Source organism: Aulonocara stuartgranti (genome assembly GCF_965226115.1).
Source record: "Aulonocara stuartgranti genome assembly, chromosome: 23".
Classification (NCBI taxonomy): Eukaryota; Metazoa; Chordata; class Actinopteri; order Cichliformes; family Cichlidae; genus Aulonocara; species Aulonocara stuartgranti.
Window position 1 is genome coordinate 47,157,171 of NC_138958.1, and position 16,949 is coordinate 47,174,119.

Here is a 16,949-nt window from a genome sequence, read left to right on the forward strand (position 1 = left end):
GGCCAGTAGGATACTGGGCAGTGGTGCGCGATGCGCCTGCTGTCTCAGTCTGTTCCTAATACCAGCGCGTTTTCCCCGGCGCTTCTTTGTTCTGCGCCTCGGATGAGCGGCCCGTCCTTTGTTGTTCTCCGCGCCGCGTAGAATCTCTGGCGGCCAGGAAGGGTCAGGTTTAAAAGTGTCCAAGATTAGATGTGCAACCTTGGCACCGATGTTTACAAGTGATCCGCTGTCGTATACTATAAGGCTAGAGGATTTTGGGATGTAAACCAGAGCAAAAAATAAGTAAAAAACAAGAAAAGTGGATAGTCGGAGCGGAGCGGTCAGGAAGACGTCTGGACGTGGCCGCGCCATCTTGTCAAAGGCAATATTTTTGTAAATATTTGTGTCACAATGATTTCTATAAAAGCATTTTGTTTATGGGGATAATGTGACAAATCTTTTGTGACCCTATTAATGATCAATGGTAATTGAAGAGGAACCCTGGCTTGGGACATTTTCATGACAAGTGTCAGCGCAGACATCTACTAACGAGAGAACATGTTTTATCATCATAAACACGGTGATGTGAAGCATCGTTAAAGTGTCACTTCAGTAATGTTGACTCATGTTTTTAATAATGACTTTAAAACACTAATTTCTGTGGTTTATTTTAAGTTTACAGAATATAACATGTGGTAAGACGACGAGTTTTACTTCTCACTGTCCGTGTTATGTGTATCTATTTATCATGTATGCTACTTTGCCGAAAATGTTTCATTGTGTTCATGAAATAAACCAGACTTTCACTGTCTGCAACTTTTACTGTTTTCTGCTTTTGTTCACTCCAAGTTTGACAAACCTACAGATATCCAGAGTTAACTCACTAACAATGTGGAGCAGTCTCAGTGTATTTAGCTGCTTTTTCCCTGAACACAACCAACTGAGAGAAACGCCTGTAGGCCTCACTTTGGTCATTTTGAACGCTGAAGGAGATTTGTTCCATAGACACCTTATACTAGTGTTTCCTGCACTACTATGTTCTATTTAAATCCATCCATCCATCTTCATCCGCTTTATCCGGGGCCGGGTCGCGGGGGCAGCAGCCTAAGCAAAGAGGCCCAGACCTCCCTCTCCCCAGCCACCTCCTCCAGCTTATCCGGGGGAATACCAAGGCGTTCCCAGGCCAGCCGAGAGATATAATCTCTCCAGCGTGTCCTGGGTCTGCCCCGGGGCCTCCTCCCGGTGGGACATGCCTGGAACACCTCACCCAGGAGGCGCCCAGGGGGCATCCTTGTCAGATGCCCGAACCACCTCAGCTGGCTCCTTTCGATGTGGAGCAGCAGCTGCTCTACTCTGAGCCCCTCCCGGATGGCCGAACTTCTCACCCTATCTCTAAGGGAGAGGCCAGCCACCCTTCGGAGGAAGCTCATTTCTGCCGCTTGTATCCGCGATCTCGTTCTTTCGGTCACTACCCACAGCTCGGGGCCATAGGTGAGGGTAGGGACGTAGATCGACCGGTAAATTGAGAGCTTCGCTTTTACACTCAGCTCCCTCTTCACCACGACGGACCGGTGCAGCGTCCGCATTACTGCAGCCGCAGCCCCAATCCGTCTGTCGATCTCCGGCTCCCTTCTCCCATCACTCGCGAACAAGACCCCGAGATACTTGAACTCCTCCACTTGGGGCAGGAACTCATCCCCGACCCGGAGTGGGCACTCCACCCTTTTCCGGCTGAGAACCATGGCCTCAGATTTGGAGGTGCTGATCCTCATTCCCGCTGCTTCACACTCGGCTGCGAACCGTTCCAGTGCAAGCTGGAGGCCCTCACCCGATGAAGCCAACAGAACCACATCATCTGCAAAAATCAGAGATGAGATTCTGAGGCCACCAAAGCGAAAGCCCCCCGCCACTTGGCTGCGCCTAGAAATCCTGTCCATAAAAATTATGAACAGAACCGGAGACAAAGGGCAGCCCTGGCGGAGCCCATCACCCACCGGGAACGAGTCTGACTTATTGCCGGCAATGCGAACCAAGCTCTTGCAACGGTTGTATAGGGATCGAATGGCCCGTAGCAATGGGCCAGACACCCCATACTCCCGCAACACCTCCCACAGGACACCCCGAGGGACACGGTCGAATGCCTTCTCCAAGTCCACAAAACACATGTAGACTGGTTGGGCAAACTCCCATGCACCCTCAAGTATCCTGGAGAGGATAAAGAGCTGGTCCAGTGTTCCGCGACCAGGACGAAAACCGCATTGTTCCTCCTGTATCCGAGGTTCGACTAGCGGACTAGCGGTGCAGGTAGAGCACCGCTTTCCCCTCCTGAGACGCCTGACGGTTTGCCAGAATCTCTTCGAGGCAGTCCGAAAGTCTTTTTCCATGGCCTCTCCGAACTCCTCCCACACCCGAGTTTTTGCTTCAGCCACTGCCCGAGCCGCATTCCGCTTGGCCTGTCGATACATGTCGGCTGCCTCCGGAGTCCCACAGGCTAACCAAGCCCGATAGGACTCCTTCTTCAGCCTGGTGGCTCCCTTCACCTCTGGTGTCCACCATTTGGTTCGGGGATTACCACCGCGGCAGGCACCAACCACCTTGCGGCCGCAGCAGCTTCGGCAATGGAGACGCTGAACATGGTCCATTCGGACTCAATGTCCCCAGTCTCCCTCGGAATGCTGTTGAAGCTCTGCCGGAGGTGTGCGTTGAAGATCTCGCGGACTGGGGCCTCTGCTAGACGTTCCCAGCACACCCTCACCACGCGTTTAGGTGCACCAGGTCTGTCCAGCGTCCTCTCCCGCCACCTGATCCAACTCACCACCAGGTGGTGATCAGTTGACAGCTCAGCCCCTCTCTTTACCCGAGTGTCCAGAACATATGGTCGCAGGTCTGCTGATACGATTACAAAATCGATCATCGACCTACGGCCTAGAGCGTCCTGGTGCCACGTGCACTTATGGACACTCTTATGTTCGAACAGGGTGTTCGTTATGGCCAAACTGTGATTAGCACAGAAGTCCAATAACAAAGCACCGCTCGGGTTCAGATCAGGGAGGCCGTTCCTCCCAATCACGCCCCTCCAGGTCTCGCTGTCGTTACCCACGTGAGCACTGAAGTCTCCCAGCAGGACAACAGAGTCTCCAGGTGGAGCACCCTCCACCACAAGTCACTCTTTACTAACACATTTATAGATGAGTTTATTGCTGAACGACACAGCTAGCAGTCTCACACACTCTTTAGGTTTTTCAAGTTTTGTGTGTAATGGTTTAGTCTATCAAACCTTACCCTTTTCTCCCCAGTATCACAACAGTGTGACTCCCAAAGTACAGATCAGTAAACAACCAATGATTCTAAATCCAGAACAGAAAGATACAGTTGGAAGATGAATGATTGCGTTTTTATGATGTGTAGTAAAACGACCCCCTCTTCTTCTTCTCTGTGTTGTTGTTGTTGTTGTTCGTGTGTGTGTGTGTGTGTGTGTGTGTGTGTGTGTGTGTGTATGCCTTAGAAGTCAAATAATACATTAGCCCTACTTAAAAAAACATCTGAATTACATTTAGAACTGAGATTCTAAGTTGTAAGCAGAAATCTTATGCTCAGCCAGAAACATGTTTCCCCACTTTCACAATGCTGAGGTGTCAAATCCACAACCCCCAACAAATGGTTTGTTACACGCGGGTGTGTCATTTTACGGCTTTAATGTTTCCAGCTGATAAGGAGAATGAGTGCATTTCAAATGTGCGTCCAAAGGCTTTAAACATCCGCTTTGTCTGTAACGACAGTATCAAACTACAGAGAATTGTTTTTACTAAAATGAAACATTTTCAGATGAAAATGTTTCATTTTATTTCACTGTAACACCCCCTCAATGCCATTTTTAGGATATTCTTGGTGATCCCATTTTTTGATATTTATGCTTTTGGCACTGAGGGTATCTGATACGCACGTTGTCACTGTGTTTTGTGCTACCAGCTGTGAGGGCTCTGCTTTTGCTTTGAGCAGTCTGTTTTTATTTTGTCTCGCGAGTGTGTGTTTTTCAAACCAGATCCTCCTCAGTTTGATTTTGTTACCACAAACTTTGTGTGAAGTTCACAACAGAGGTAAAGAGATTTAAACACACCAGTTTAAGGACGCAGCGATTGGACCAGCTGCACAGGGCTGGTGAAGCAGAGAGTGTCGGGGGAGATGTGCAACAGAAGCAGAGGGAACATTTTACAAGATGATAAATGGCACATTTAGGTGATTAAGGATTTGTTGACAAGATTAAAAGACACGTCCGTCAGAGTTCAACAACATTACAGTTTGATTAAATAAAAAGTTTTTAAACTACACAAGGTTCATTTTCTCCTCTGATAGTAAGCATATTAAACATGTCAAGAAAGAAAGAGTATAAAGAAAAATAGTAAATGTGTCTAATTAAACTCTTCCTGTGAACCTTATATCATCCTTTAATATGTTCGGTGTTACAAACTTGAAGAAGCACAGAAAAGATCATCAGACATTAATCTAATCAGTTTTCAGCCTTCATTCATATTGAAAAGTTGAAATCTTCCTTGCTAGACCCAAGTGCAGCGTTTAACACCGTTGGCCAGAACATTTTATTACAGCTATTATTAAATGGAGAGTCCTCTTCACACACTGAGGTTAATTATGAAGCTCCACAGGCTTCTGTGCAAAGACCAGTTCTGTTTACATTATACGTGCTTTAGAAGACATAGCATACATTTTCACTGCTATGCATATGATACCCGCTTTTATTGGTTAAACTGCCGGGATGTCTTAGACACATAATGAGCTTTAATTTTCTGCTTCTAAGTTCAGATAAAACTGAGGTTATTGTAACGGGGCGTAAAAATCTTAGAAACACTGTGGCTAACACGATCCTTACTCTGGATGGCATCGCCTTAAGCCGCCTGTTGCAGTCATTTGGCACATTATAAGTCAAATTGAAGCACACGATCCCAAAGCACAACATCAACATTTATTTATATACAAAAATGAAAATTATTTTTACAGAAAAGAATTGTAACTTCACAATATTGCATTAAGATGAGCAGACAGATTTTAATCTCAGCATCGTGCACACAGATTTTTCAGGACACTGGAAGAGTTCCTGCCGTGGATTTAGATGTTAGTGTTGTGTGGATGATCCCATTCTGTCATCTTTGTGTTACTAACACTGATGCTTTTACACTTTAGGACCCTCGAGACCTCTGCTGCTCAGCCGTCCTGATCGCTGCCTCCACTTTAACCAGAGGCTGTAACCTCTGATCATTTCACCTGCACCGGCAGTAAAACTCTTCTCCAGAACCAAACGTGCCATAAACCCATCACAGCTTCATCATCAGCTCAGTCTCAGCAACATGCAGACGACCGAGCAGCAGAAACTCTGCAGGGAACGTCTGAAGTCTGTTCTTCAGTTTTCCCAGCTCACTGTTTATTGAACATGAGACAGAAAAATAATTTCACCTTTAATGTGAAACTTTTATCGCCTGTGACATGTTTGCAGGAAGTTTTCGTGCTGTGATCAAGTGTCACAGCCATAAATATCACACAAGGTAAAAACTACAAGTCCCAGCATCCTCTGTGTTTAGGGAGGAGCAGTGAAACAATGTACATTTCAAATTCCTTTAATTTTAAATATGTTTATATTGTCTATCCTGTAAAATAGTCAGATGTCTATTCATATTAATGTACAGAATTCACCTGCTTGCTGCTACTACTGTACATTCACCCAATATATATATATATAATGTTCTTCCTCTACCCCCCCAATTTTTGCACATGTCGAGGAGCGTGTCAGGCTACATTTCACTGTGTGTTATACTTATATAACTATGCATGTGGCAAATAAAGAACCTTGAACCTTGAACCTTGAAAGTGAAAGTGTTGATCCTCCGTTCAGAGCAGCAGGAGGGGGAAGGTGGAGCTGATGCAGGTGAGTGTTAACATGAATATGTTTCTTCTTATGATATAAAATAATTCCACGCTGTTCGTGTCTGTGGGTGAAACGTGAGGCCGGTCGGCTCCTCTGAGCGCTGGTTTCCTGTAAATAGAGAGGAAGTGAGTTTAGCTGAGAGAGCAGGAGGAGAGTGAGAGCTGTGCTGAGGCAGGTGAGTGTTAACACCGCTCTGACATTACTGTGTCTCTGTGGCGGGAACAACAGGCTCCGTCAGTGGAGGCAAAAATAATCAGACTTTGGTTTTTCAAAGGAAACTACTTTATGTTGGGAGAAGCCGCGCGCTCATTGGATAACGACTTGTCAATCTCAAGTTATTAGCCAATGAGCGCGCAGGTTCACAGTAAGACCCGCCCTTATCACGACGGGTTTTAAAACTAAAATGGCGACAGAAACTCGGTGAGTGGAGTTCAGGCTGACTTTATGAAAGTGCGACGTTTGAGCCACTTCCTGTTCTCAGTCCCGGCGTCCTGATCACCGAGGTTTCTGTTGCTCTGATGTCTGATATTGATTATATCGGTAAACAGGCTGTAGGCAGAAACATCAGGTCTGATCTGAAAATCCCTTCAGAAACAAACTTTAAGAGTTTTATGTCCGTGTGAGGCCGCACGCTGATTGGATAACCACCTGTCAGTCTCAGGGTATTAGCCAATGAGCGCGCAGATTCACAGTAAGATCTTATCACGTCATTCTTTTAAACTAAAACATTAACAGTAAAACTGTAACGTGTCCTGTGATCTATAAACACTCTGTGATGAATAATCTGAAGTCATTTTGAGCCTGACAGTAGTTTCCTGTCACAGAGCAGAAGCTGCAGGCAGTTTTTGGCACCTTTATATTTAATTTATTCCAAAATAAATCAATAAAGGTAGAAAAGAACTCTGTGACATTAAAAATCTACTTTTAAACACAGATGTGACCAAGTGCAGCAAATATAAGATGAGATGTTTACAGATATTTGAAGTATTGATCATATGTAGAACACAGAGCAGGGGCCCGTTCTTCGTACGTCGCTTACTACATCCAAGACCAAACCATCGCGCTAACCGTGAGCGCGCTAATCCGGTTCCCCGAACACACCTGCTGTTGACGATTAGTACAGCTGGACGCAGTAATGTGACATCACTGGGTGTCATAAAAGGGGCTACGCATCGATAGTAGAAACATTGATCGGCAACCCGCTGATTGGTCGGCGAAAATGTCGAAGGGGCGCGCTCGGCTCGGTATTTTCCGGCAGCAGAGCAAGAACTCTTGATTGAGGGATTTCAGGAGTTTCAGAGTTTAATTAAAACGCAAGGGAACACTGCAAAGGCTGCAAAAGCAAGGAGAGAGGGCTGGCAGGAAGTTGCTGACTAATCAAACTCGTAAGTAATTTAATAATAACAATAATAATGGAGTGGGTTTATATAGCGCTTTTCAAGGCACCCAAAGCGCATGACAATGCCACTATTCAGTCACTTTATTATTTATTTATAGATTTATTATATTACACTATATTATCCAATATTATATTACATTATATTATAATATGTTATATTATATCCCCTTTCACATTAGAGCTACAACAGGACCCACTAGAACATGGGAACAGGTAAAAGTGAAATATAAGAATATTCTACAGAACGGTAATATTTATCACTTATATTGCTTTTCGTCTCTTGGAAAGAGACCCTGAAATAATCTATTTGTTTGTTCATAACAGCAACCAAGAAAAGAGCAGAGCAAAAAAATACAGGTGGTGGTCCTGCACCCCCTCGTCAACAAGTTGGTTAAGTAAATAATATCCTCACGGGAAAATCGATATCTCTCTATGAGCACACTGTCGCGCTGAGCTAAAGGATCCTGTCTGTCCCGCAATATACGCTGGATTCTGAGGACTCTCCTTATCAATCTTGCACCTTCCGCAATGGGTTGCTCGCGTATACGGACAGGACATGGCTGCGACAGACTTCCCAAATCCACCTTCGCTTTTATAGCCGTGGTCTCTCATCTTGATTACACGAAGTAATTTGCAATTGCTACTCTGAAATATGAATTACATCTGTAATAATCACATACATGTAATAGAATGTTAATAGTACATTTCCCTTTTTTAGGAAATGACCTGTGTGAAATCAATAAATGGATCAGGTGCTGCATTGTCTTTAGTTACATTGATGTTATTTATTTATGGTGAAACAGTGGTGGAATATCGCTGTTGCTTTCGTATAAATGAAGCGGACATACCTGCGTGGCCGCGATCTAATCCTGTTTACATAAAGTAAACCTGCTCCCGAGCAGGTTTACGCTTACGGCTCTGTTGCTATGACAGCAAGTCCCGGATGAGCTTCGGGGAACCGAACGATCCAGGATCACGCGAAATCGTCAACAATCTCATCCAGCTAACTTACTTAGCGAGGTACGAAGAACGGGCCCCAGGTCCAATAACAGAGTCATCCTGCTCACAAACAGCAGTTTGGTTTCATGAGCTCACTTCCTGCAGTGATCCTCAGCTTCTCTCCAAAGGAGCCGTAACATGTGGGCTCCTCACCATGATGATGATCCCAAACACACTGAGTTCCTTCATCCACCTGATCATGTACTTATTAAATAATGTGATGGTTTTGGTGTTTTTTAAAGACTTTGAGCCTCTAAAATAACTGGTTTGGACTTTAGGGCCAAAGCTCCAACATTAGAAAGCCGTCAGTGTGATGCTTCCAGTACAACAGCACCTCTGAGTGTGTGTGTTTACCTCTCAGACTAACCCCACCCTGACATCAAGAAGATGGAGGAAGAGGACGGAGCAGCATCTGCAGCATCCAGCTGTGTGTCTGTGAGGAGTGACGGGGTTACACAAACACCTCCACCTTACAGTCATGGACCTGCAGCAATAATGTAAGAACACTACTAACTTTATTAGTCATTTCAACATAACCATGACAGAATCATTGATCTGTGATTGGTTCAAACTGTTTGATCTGAGTTTGATTTTTATTGACTTGTTTTCTTGCTAAGATCTGAACTCTGTAAGTTTAAGTGAAGTCAGTGCAGCAGAATCAGAGAGAAAAGCTGAGAACAAACTGAGTTCATTCAGAGACAGAAAAAACTGGCTGATGATTGGCTGACCTGTCAGCGTTATGAGGCAGACACAATATCACAGAGGGATCAGCTGATGATATGGCTGTCAGAGAGAACTGATCAGTTATTGATGTTTGTGTTTGCAGAGGTCAGAGGTCACAGTCTCCAGTATCCAGCTGTGTGTCTGTGAGGAGTGACTGGTCCAGAGAAAAACCTCCAGACTTCAGTAATGAACCTGCAGCAACAATGTTCTTCAATCATGGAGCTCAGCTGACCATGTAAGAGAGCTGCTGACTCAGAGTTCAAAGGTTGTTTCTATAAATGTTCTGCCAGTGACATCATAACTTAACCTAACACTGGTCTGTGTATGAAGTATCATTTAGTGGCAGTTGTTAAAGTTGTATAATGATGATGCTAGTTTGGGGTGTATTTTCCTGCTGATGCAAATGCATCTACTTTGCCCTTTGTCTGGTGCTTTGGACAAAGACGTCCAGTGAAACTCAGAACAACACAGTTTGCACCACCAGCAGGCAGAGGAAGTGGCTGACATCCAGAAATCCTACCAGTGGCTGAACAAAGCTGGACTGAAAGACAGCACAGAGGCACTAATCATGGCAGCACAGGAACAAGCTCCGAGCACAAGACCCATAGAGCCCGGGGTCTACATGGCTCTTTTTGGGGGGGTTGTGTTGTATTAATAGTGACTTTGTTTCTTTGGACCTGACCAAAATCTTTTGTTTTTCAGTTCAGTTGCAACATTGACTAACACTAATGCAGGGGTCGGCAACCTGCGGCTCTTTAGTCCTTACAGTGCGGCTCCTCGTGGTTTGGGAAAATAAATTAGAAGTATTTAGCTGAAGTGTATTTTATTTATGTTCTTTTTTAACTTGTAGTTCTAAATTGGAAGATTATTGTGATATTGAAATATAAAAATAAAATTATATTTTATTATTTTTTCATCGTTCAAATAAGCGTCACACTCGCGGAAGCCGGTGTACCCGCCGAAACGCCGTGCATTTATCGAGACTTTCAACCCCAGGAAGGCCAATTATGGATCTTCGGATCCACATTATGTCAGCAGCTGTTCTCCACCGTGAACTATGTTAAAAACAAACACCGCTCACGCCTCACAGACGACAGCTTACAGTCCTGTAAAGATGAAAGTGACTTCGTACAGCCCCGACCTGCAGACGCTGTGCGCAGAGGTTCAGGAGCAGAAGTCCCGTTGTAAACATATCACGGCAGACCCGACGATGTTTGCATGAACTCGCTTTTCAGCTTCTCTTTATTGACCACTTTTCACACACGGTTGCTGTACGCACACAGCCGGCTGTAGCTTTGCAGCTCACAGCCCGACACACACCAACACAACAGCACAGACGTTAAGGCGGCGAGGCGTGATTGCGGGTGCCGCTCAGGTGCGTCCGCCTCCCCTGCAGCGGCGCTGCAGACCACGCCCCGCCACACACATTAACCAGGTAAAATACATATTTAGGCAGAATTTTGCAAATATCTATTTTTCATCTTTCAGCAGCATAGAGCTTTTTTTCCAATTATTTTTTAAAAGTCAGCTCAAGGCTCCAAAAGCCCAAAGGAGATATAAGGGTGGCGGCTCACAGCAGTTTTTGTTTGCTACATCATTTTAGTTCAGCTGGGTGTCTTTCCTTTGGTTATATTTCTTTAAGAGTTCAAATGTGTTCATTACATAAATAACATGTAATTTTCTCTGTAGCACTTCATGGATTTCATAAGCAACACACCTTAGTTGTTCACACAAAGCATAAAGGTAAAAAACAGTATATACAGTGTTATCTTCATTCTAGATGTCAAAAAGTATTTGTGGCTCCCAGTGTTTTCTTTTGCGTGGAAACTGGCTCCAAATGGCTCTTTGGGTCCTGAAGGTTGCTGACCCCTGACCTAATGGTATATTTTTTTTAGCTGGATCGTTCTATAAAAACATGAATCAAATCTGAGAAAAGTTTCCACCTGACCTGTTGAATGTTATTGAAGCCAGAAGTTTGCCTTCATACTGTGTTTCTTGCATGCCTTTTGTGGTGTACTAATTGATGTGAAATGAATGCAATGTGGTTGTGTTTGCAGAGGTCAGAGGTCACAGTCTCCAGCATCCAGCTGTGTGTCTGTGAGGAGTGACTGGTCCAAAGACAGACCTCTAAACTTCAGTGATGAACCTGCAGCAACAATGTTCTTCAATCATGGAGCTCAGCTGACCATGTAAGAGAGCTGCTGACTCATTTACGGGTGTTTGAAATTCTGTGACCACTTTGTAATTTTAGTTTATATTTTTAAAGTGTTTTTATTTGTAGTTGCCTGTATTTTTATTACACTGTGTGTAACGTGGTGGTTTGTGCTGTTTGGGATTGTTTTGGTGTATTTGTGTCAGAACATCAGATAAATGATTTCATCACATTTTAAAAGAAAGTATCAGGATAATAATCTGAACTGAGTCATCAGAAATAGAAAGATGGTCTCAACAGGCCACTGAGCTGATCTCCAAAGAAATGCAGAAGATTGAAGAGTCCGAGGCTGTTTATTTGTCACAGGCATCGTCATACACGTACAACACAGTGAAATGTGCTGAGCTGCTCCTGTGACTGGACAAAACATTATAAACAATCATTAAATGAAATAATGAAACATTGTGCAGATGTAATGTTAAAGTGCTTTGTGCCACATTAGCACAGCATGTACTGACAGAGCAGTGCAAGCAGAACAAAGCAAATGAGCAAAGTGATGTAAAGAGAGTAACTGAACAGAGTGAGCAGAGTAATATCAGCAGTAATGAAGCAGCAGGATCAGTGTAGCAGCGTGTGACGTCATAATGAATCAGGTATGATCTGAAATATGACAGTGAGACAAGAACATGATGTAAGGTCCTGTTTAAACCCTGATGGTGATGCTATGAGGGGAGCATGTTCTGATTTAGGACTTGGATGGTCTGAGGATAGAAGCTCCTCTCTGTTTGTGTCCTGATGGTGCAGAAGCTTCTGCCTGATTGTAGAAGGAGCTGAAGCCAGCATCATCCCAGAGGTGAAGCTCCTCTGTGTGCAGACCTGAGGTCAGATTCCTCCAGGCTGATGTTCAGGATCTACAGAAACGTGTGGTTGTAGTTATTGCTGCACTGTGTGCTGACAGCAGATACTCAGAACAAAGCGCTGCACACGTGTTCTTTACAAACATCTGTACATATCAAATATGGATCATGGCAGTGAATGAACACGTTTCTGTCATTTGTTTCATTGGCTTCTTTTTTCTGCCTGTGTTCATGTGATTAATGTCTAACACATAAACAGGTTTGTAATCAAACATCACATCATCAGGGAGGCATCATGAAACAAAGTTACTGCTGGAGGCTGAACTCAATTTGGTGGCAATGTTCAAAAATATCACTCAGATCATTTCAAAGCTTTTAGTTCTTCTTCTTCACTTCTGTAAAATAATAGAAAGGAAATCAGAACCCAGAAGTTCACTTCCCGATGACTGAACTCTTTCAAAATAAAGCTGAAAGCTCTGAATGTGACACCGCTGCTCCACAACAGTTTTTAGAGGAGGTCAAAGGTCAGTTGAAAGTGATGGATCCCAAACTTCCAGTACATCCAGTGAAGGACATAATCAGCTCTGTGATGAAGGCTTTTACTGTGGAGTTTGTAGGCTGATCACTCTGTGTTTAATAAGACAGGCAGGAACAGCAAAGGAAACTTGGATTCTGAACTCAAACACAAGTTTCTCCACTTTGACTTTTCTCTGTGACCATCAGAGCTTCTGCACAGTGTCATCAAATCTGGATGTTTGTCACTGACAGTCAATGATTTTAGTGATAAAGAAATGTGTTCACAGAGGGAGGAAGAGGAGTGGTGTCTGTGAGGAGGAGCAGCTGTCCTGCTGTGCTTTGTGTCAGGACGTCCTGAAGGATCCAGTCTCTACCAGCTGTGGACACTGGTTCTGCAGACAGTGCATCTCCTCATACTGGGACCAGTCTGCTTCATCAGGAGACTGGTCCTGTCCCCAGTGTGGAGAAAGATCCAGAAGCAGAGCTGGACTGCAGACAGCCAGTCAGAGCAGCTGTGTACAAAGTAAGACTGAACATCTGTCTGCTGATGGACTCATTTCTGAAAACTGGACTTCTTGTTGTTGTTCAGACATTGAAGAGTTTTCTGTCTGTTTTTCTTTCTTTCAGCAGATGTTGGTCTGCAGGAGGTTTTAGATGAACATAAGATCAGTCTGAGGAGGAGATGTGAACGTGTGACTGAAGGAAGTGATGAAACAGGAAGTAGAACCCTCCTCAACAGGATCTACACTGAGCTCTACATCACAGAGGGACAGAGTGAAGAGGTTCATAGCCAACATGAGGTGAGGCAGCTGGAGACAGCTTCCAAGATGGACGCCCTCCATGACACTCCAATCAGGTGCCAGGACATCTTTAAAGCCTTACCTGACCAACAGAGACCCATCAGAGTGGTTCTGACCAACGGCGTGGCTGGTGTTGGAAAAACCTTCTCAGTGCAGAAGTTCACTCTGGACTGGGCAGAGGGCTTGGAGAACCAACATGTCAGTGTGGTGGTTCTGCTTTCATTCAGGGAGCTGAACCTGATCAGAGAGGAGCAGTACAGTCTTCTGGAGCTGCTCCATGTTTTCCATCCAACATTACAGAAGGTCACAGCAGAGAAGCTGGCTGTCTCTCAGCTTTTGTTCATCTTTGACGGCCTGGATGAAAGCAGACTTTCATTGGATTTCACCAACAGGAAGCTGCTGTCTGATGTCACACAGAAGTCATCAGTCAGCCAGCTGCTGACAAACCTCATCCAGGGGAATCTGCTTCCCTCGGCTCTCGTCTGGATAACTTCCCGACCTGCAGCAGCCAATCAGATCCCTCCTACATGTGTTGACAGGCTAACAGAAGTACGAGGCTTCACTGACGCCCAGAAGGAGGAGTACTTCAGGAGGAGATTCAGTGATGAAGAGCTGTCCAGCAGAATCATCTCCCACATGAAGACATCCAGGAGCCTCCACATCATGTGTAGAATCCCAGTCTTCTGCTGGATCACTGCTACAGTTCTGGAGCACATGTTGACTACAGAGCAGAGAGGAGAGCTGCCCAAGACCCTGACTGACATGTACTCACACTTCCTGCTGGTTCAGACAAAGAGGAAGAAGAACAAGTACCACGAGGGACATGAGACGAGTCCACAGGAGCTGACGGAGGCTGACAGGGAAGTTCTTCTGAAGCTGGGGAGGCTGGCGTTTGAACATCTGGAGAAAGGAAACATCATGTTCTACCAAGAAGACCTGGAGCAGTGTGGTCTGGATGTGACAGAGGCCTCGGTGTACTCAGGAGTTTGTACAGAGATCTTCAAAAGAGAGTGTGTGATCTTCCAGAAACCAGTCTACTGCTTTGTTCATCTGAGCATCCAGGAGTTTCTGGCTGCAGTCTACATGTTCCACTGTTTCACCAACAGGAAGTCAGAGGTGCTGAAGAACTTCCTGGGAAAAAAATACAACGAGTCATCTCTGGATGATTTTTTGATGGAAACACTAATAAAATCCCTCCAGAGTAAAAATGGCCACCTGGACCTGTTTGTTCGCTTCCTTCATGGCCTCTGTCTGGAGTCCAACCAGAGACTCTTAGGAGGTCTGCTGGGTCAGACAGAGAACAGTCCAGAAACCATCCAGAGAGTCATCAAGAATCTAAAAGAAAGGAAGACAAAATCCTCTCCTGACAGAAGCATCAACATCTTCCACTGTCTGATGGAGATGAACGACCTCTCAGTACATCAGGAGATCCAAGAGTTCCTGAAGTCAGAGAACAAATCAGAGAAGGAACTCTCTGAGATCCACTGCTTAGCTCTGGCCTTCATGCTGCAGATGTCAGAGGAGGTTCTGGATGAGTTGGACCTGCAGAAGTACAACACAACAGCAGAGGGACAACGTCGACTGATTGCAGCTGTGAGGAACTTCAGAAAGGCTCGGTGAGTCCAGATGTGATCATTAATATTATCAATTAGTGATAGTTTAGTTACTCAGTCACACAGTAATAAATTCTTCTTGTTGTTTTCATGCTTTTAAAAATGTTTTGTTTTTTATCAGAACACTACATTTGTATTATTCTGGCAGAGACCTTGGTAGGAGAGTGCACCTTCACATGTATGTGGGTGTGTAACTGTGAGCTTTTCACCACGTCGTCGGTTTTTAGTCTTACGCTGAGTTTGCAGTCTGACATGTTTTATCTGTGTGCTGTTTCCGCCTGGTCGTGTTAACACGGTGCAGCAGACAGTAATGAGACTGTTGCTCATGTCTGTGCTGCTGTTGGTCTGTTAGCATTGCTCCTTAGGAGAGAAGACTGAAGTGAGACTTTACAAAGAATGTGTTTGTAGTAAAGTGAAACTGTGTGAAACAGTGAAGATGGTCCAAAGCAGCCTCTGTTTGTGCTTCTGATCACTGCTCTTTCTGTCTGATGTTATTGTCTTTATCTGGGCTCTGATTGCACTTTCTTAATTTTTCCAACTAATTATTGAACGTGTGAACAATCACATTATCTGTGACATCATCACCATCAGCATATGTGCTCCAGTTCTTTAGTTTTTCTTTCCTCTGTACTAAAGAGCTGAGATGGACAGCAGTGTGCCAGCATACATCCAAAATTAGAGTCAGAGGTCACTGCAGGTCATTATTTTTAAACCGTCACCACTCGTGACTCCGCCCCTTTATAACAAAAGTCACACAAACAGCGTGTGAGGTCACGAACACACCACAGCATCACCAAGTCACAAGGACGAGGCTCTGACAGGGACGACTCACAGCAGGAAGAGGTCAGTCTGTGCCCGTTGGCAGAGTGTTGGGCGTGATCACGTCGTATCTGCATTATTTGGTACGATCATCATAGAAATGATCAGAAATCATCACCAGACGAGAAGCTGAGCTTTGATTACTTGATGCCAGCATCATCATCATCATCCCTGGTGGTTGGTGACGTGTAGCAGCAGTGAGTGGGCCAGAGTGATTTGTGTGTTTGTTTTTCTTAAAGTGGATTGTTGAGTCATTCTGGCTCGTTTTGGTTTCACAGCCATCCTCCTCACCTGGATGCTGACTTGCCACTTAGTGAGAGCTCTGTGGAGATCTTCAGGTTCGCCAGTATAGTCGAGAGTCACTTTTATTCTTTTGGGACCCGACGCTGGAGATGTGGAGCTCACAGGGGCCTTACTTGCCGAGTTCTTCAGCGTGATTTCTCCATGGTGAACAGGTTTACCGTGGAGCACAAGAAAGCTGACCTTATTGCTTCGATGGAAACGGAGTAAGGCCGAGTTTTAGGACCACGGTAAGAAAAATATTCCCGATCATTTTAAGATAAAGTCGAGGTTAAAGTCAAAATTGTATTTGGAGAAAAAAGTTGAAATGTGGAGATTTGATGTTTCAAGACAAACTGCCAGGTTTGCTGTCCCCTCTACAAAACGCTTTGTTTAGATGAGTTAGTGAAACAAAGTGATCCACCGTCTTATGATAATAACTTTATTTCTAAAGCGCTTTCAAACAAAGTGCTGAACCAATATTTCATCATCCAGTTTTGCAGCATCCATCCTCTTTATTGTATGAAGGTGGAACCATCGATAACCTCGCATCCGTCCATTACAAGACATTTGATTTTGTACAAATCTTCCAGATTTGTGTTTTTCAGCTTTCTGCACCATCCTTTCAGCATCTTTATACTTTTCACCACACTGTGTTTATATAACACATGGATGTGTAACAGGAATCATTTCCCTTCTTTAGCTAACACCACTGCTGAAGTTTCACTGACTCAGAGAGTACAGCAGCTGTGGCACTTTGTCCTGAAACAGCAAATCTCCACAGTTCTTCATTTTCACCTTTAATGTTGAAATTAAGGACATTATTTTTTCCTTAATGTGGCATGGGCCTTCTGTATAACAGAGACCCAGCAGTAACT

The 16,949-nt window shown here is 44.5% G+C and overlaps 1 protein-coding gene across 1 annotated transcript in view; it reads left to right on the forward strand.

The window, feature by feature from the left end:
- LOC309701484 (NACHT, LRR and PYD domains-containing protein 12-like) overlaps positions 1 to 16,949 on the forward strand; it is a 1,104,110-nt gene that overhangs the window by 153,169 nt on the left and 933,992 nt on the right. The window contains exons 4-6 of the mRNA XM_082525720.1: positions 11,093 to 11,224; positions 12,848 to 13,083; positions 13,188 to 14,976. Coding sequence (XP_082381846.1) covers positions 11,093 to 11,224; positions 12,848 to 13,083; positions 13,188 to 14,976 — 2,157 coding nt within the window. The remainder of the gene's footprint in view (positions 1 to 11,092; positions 11,225 to 12,847; positions 13,084 to 13,187; positions 14,977 to 16,949) is intronic.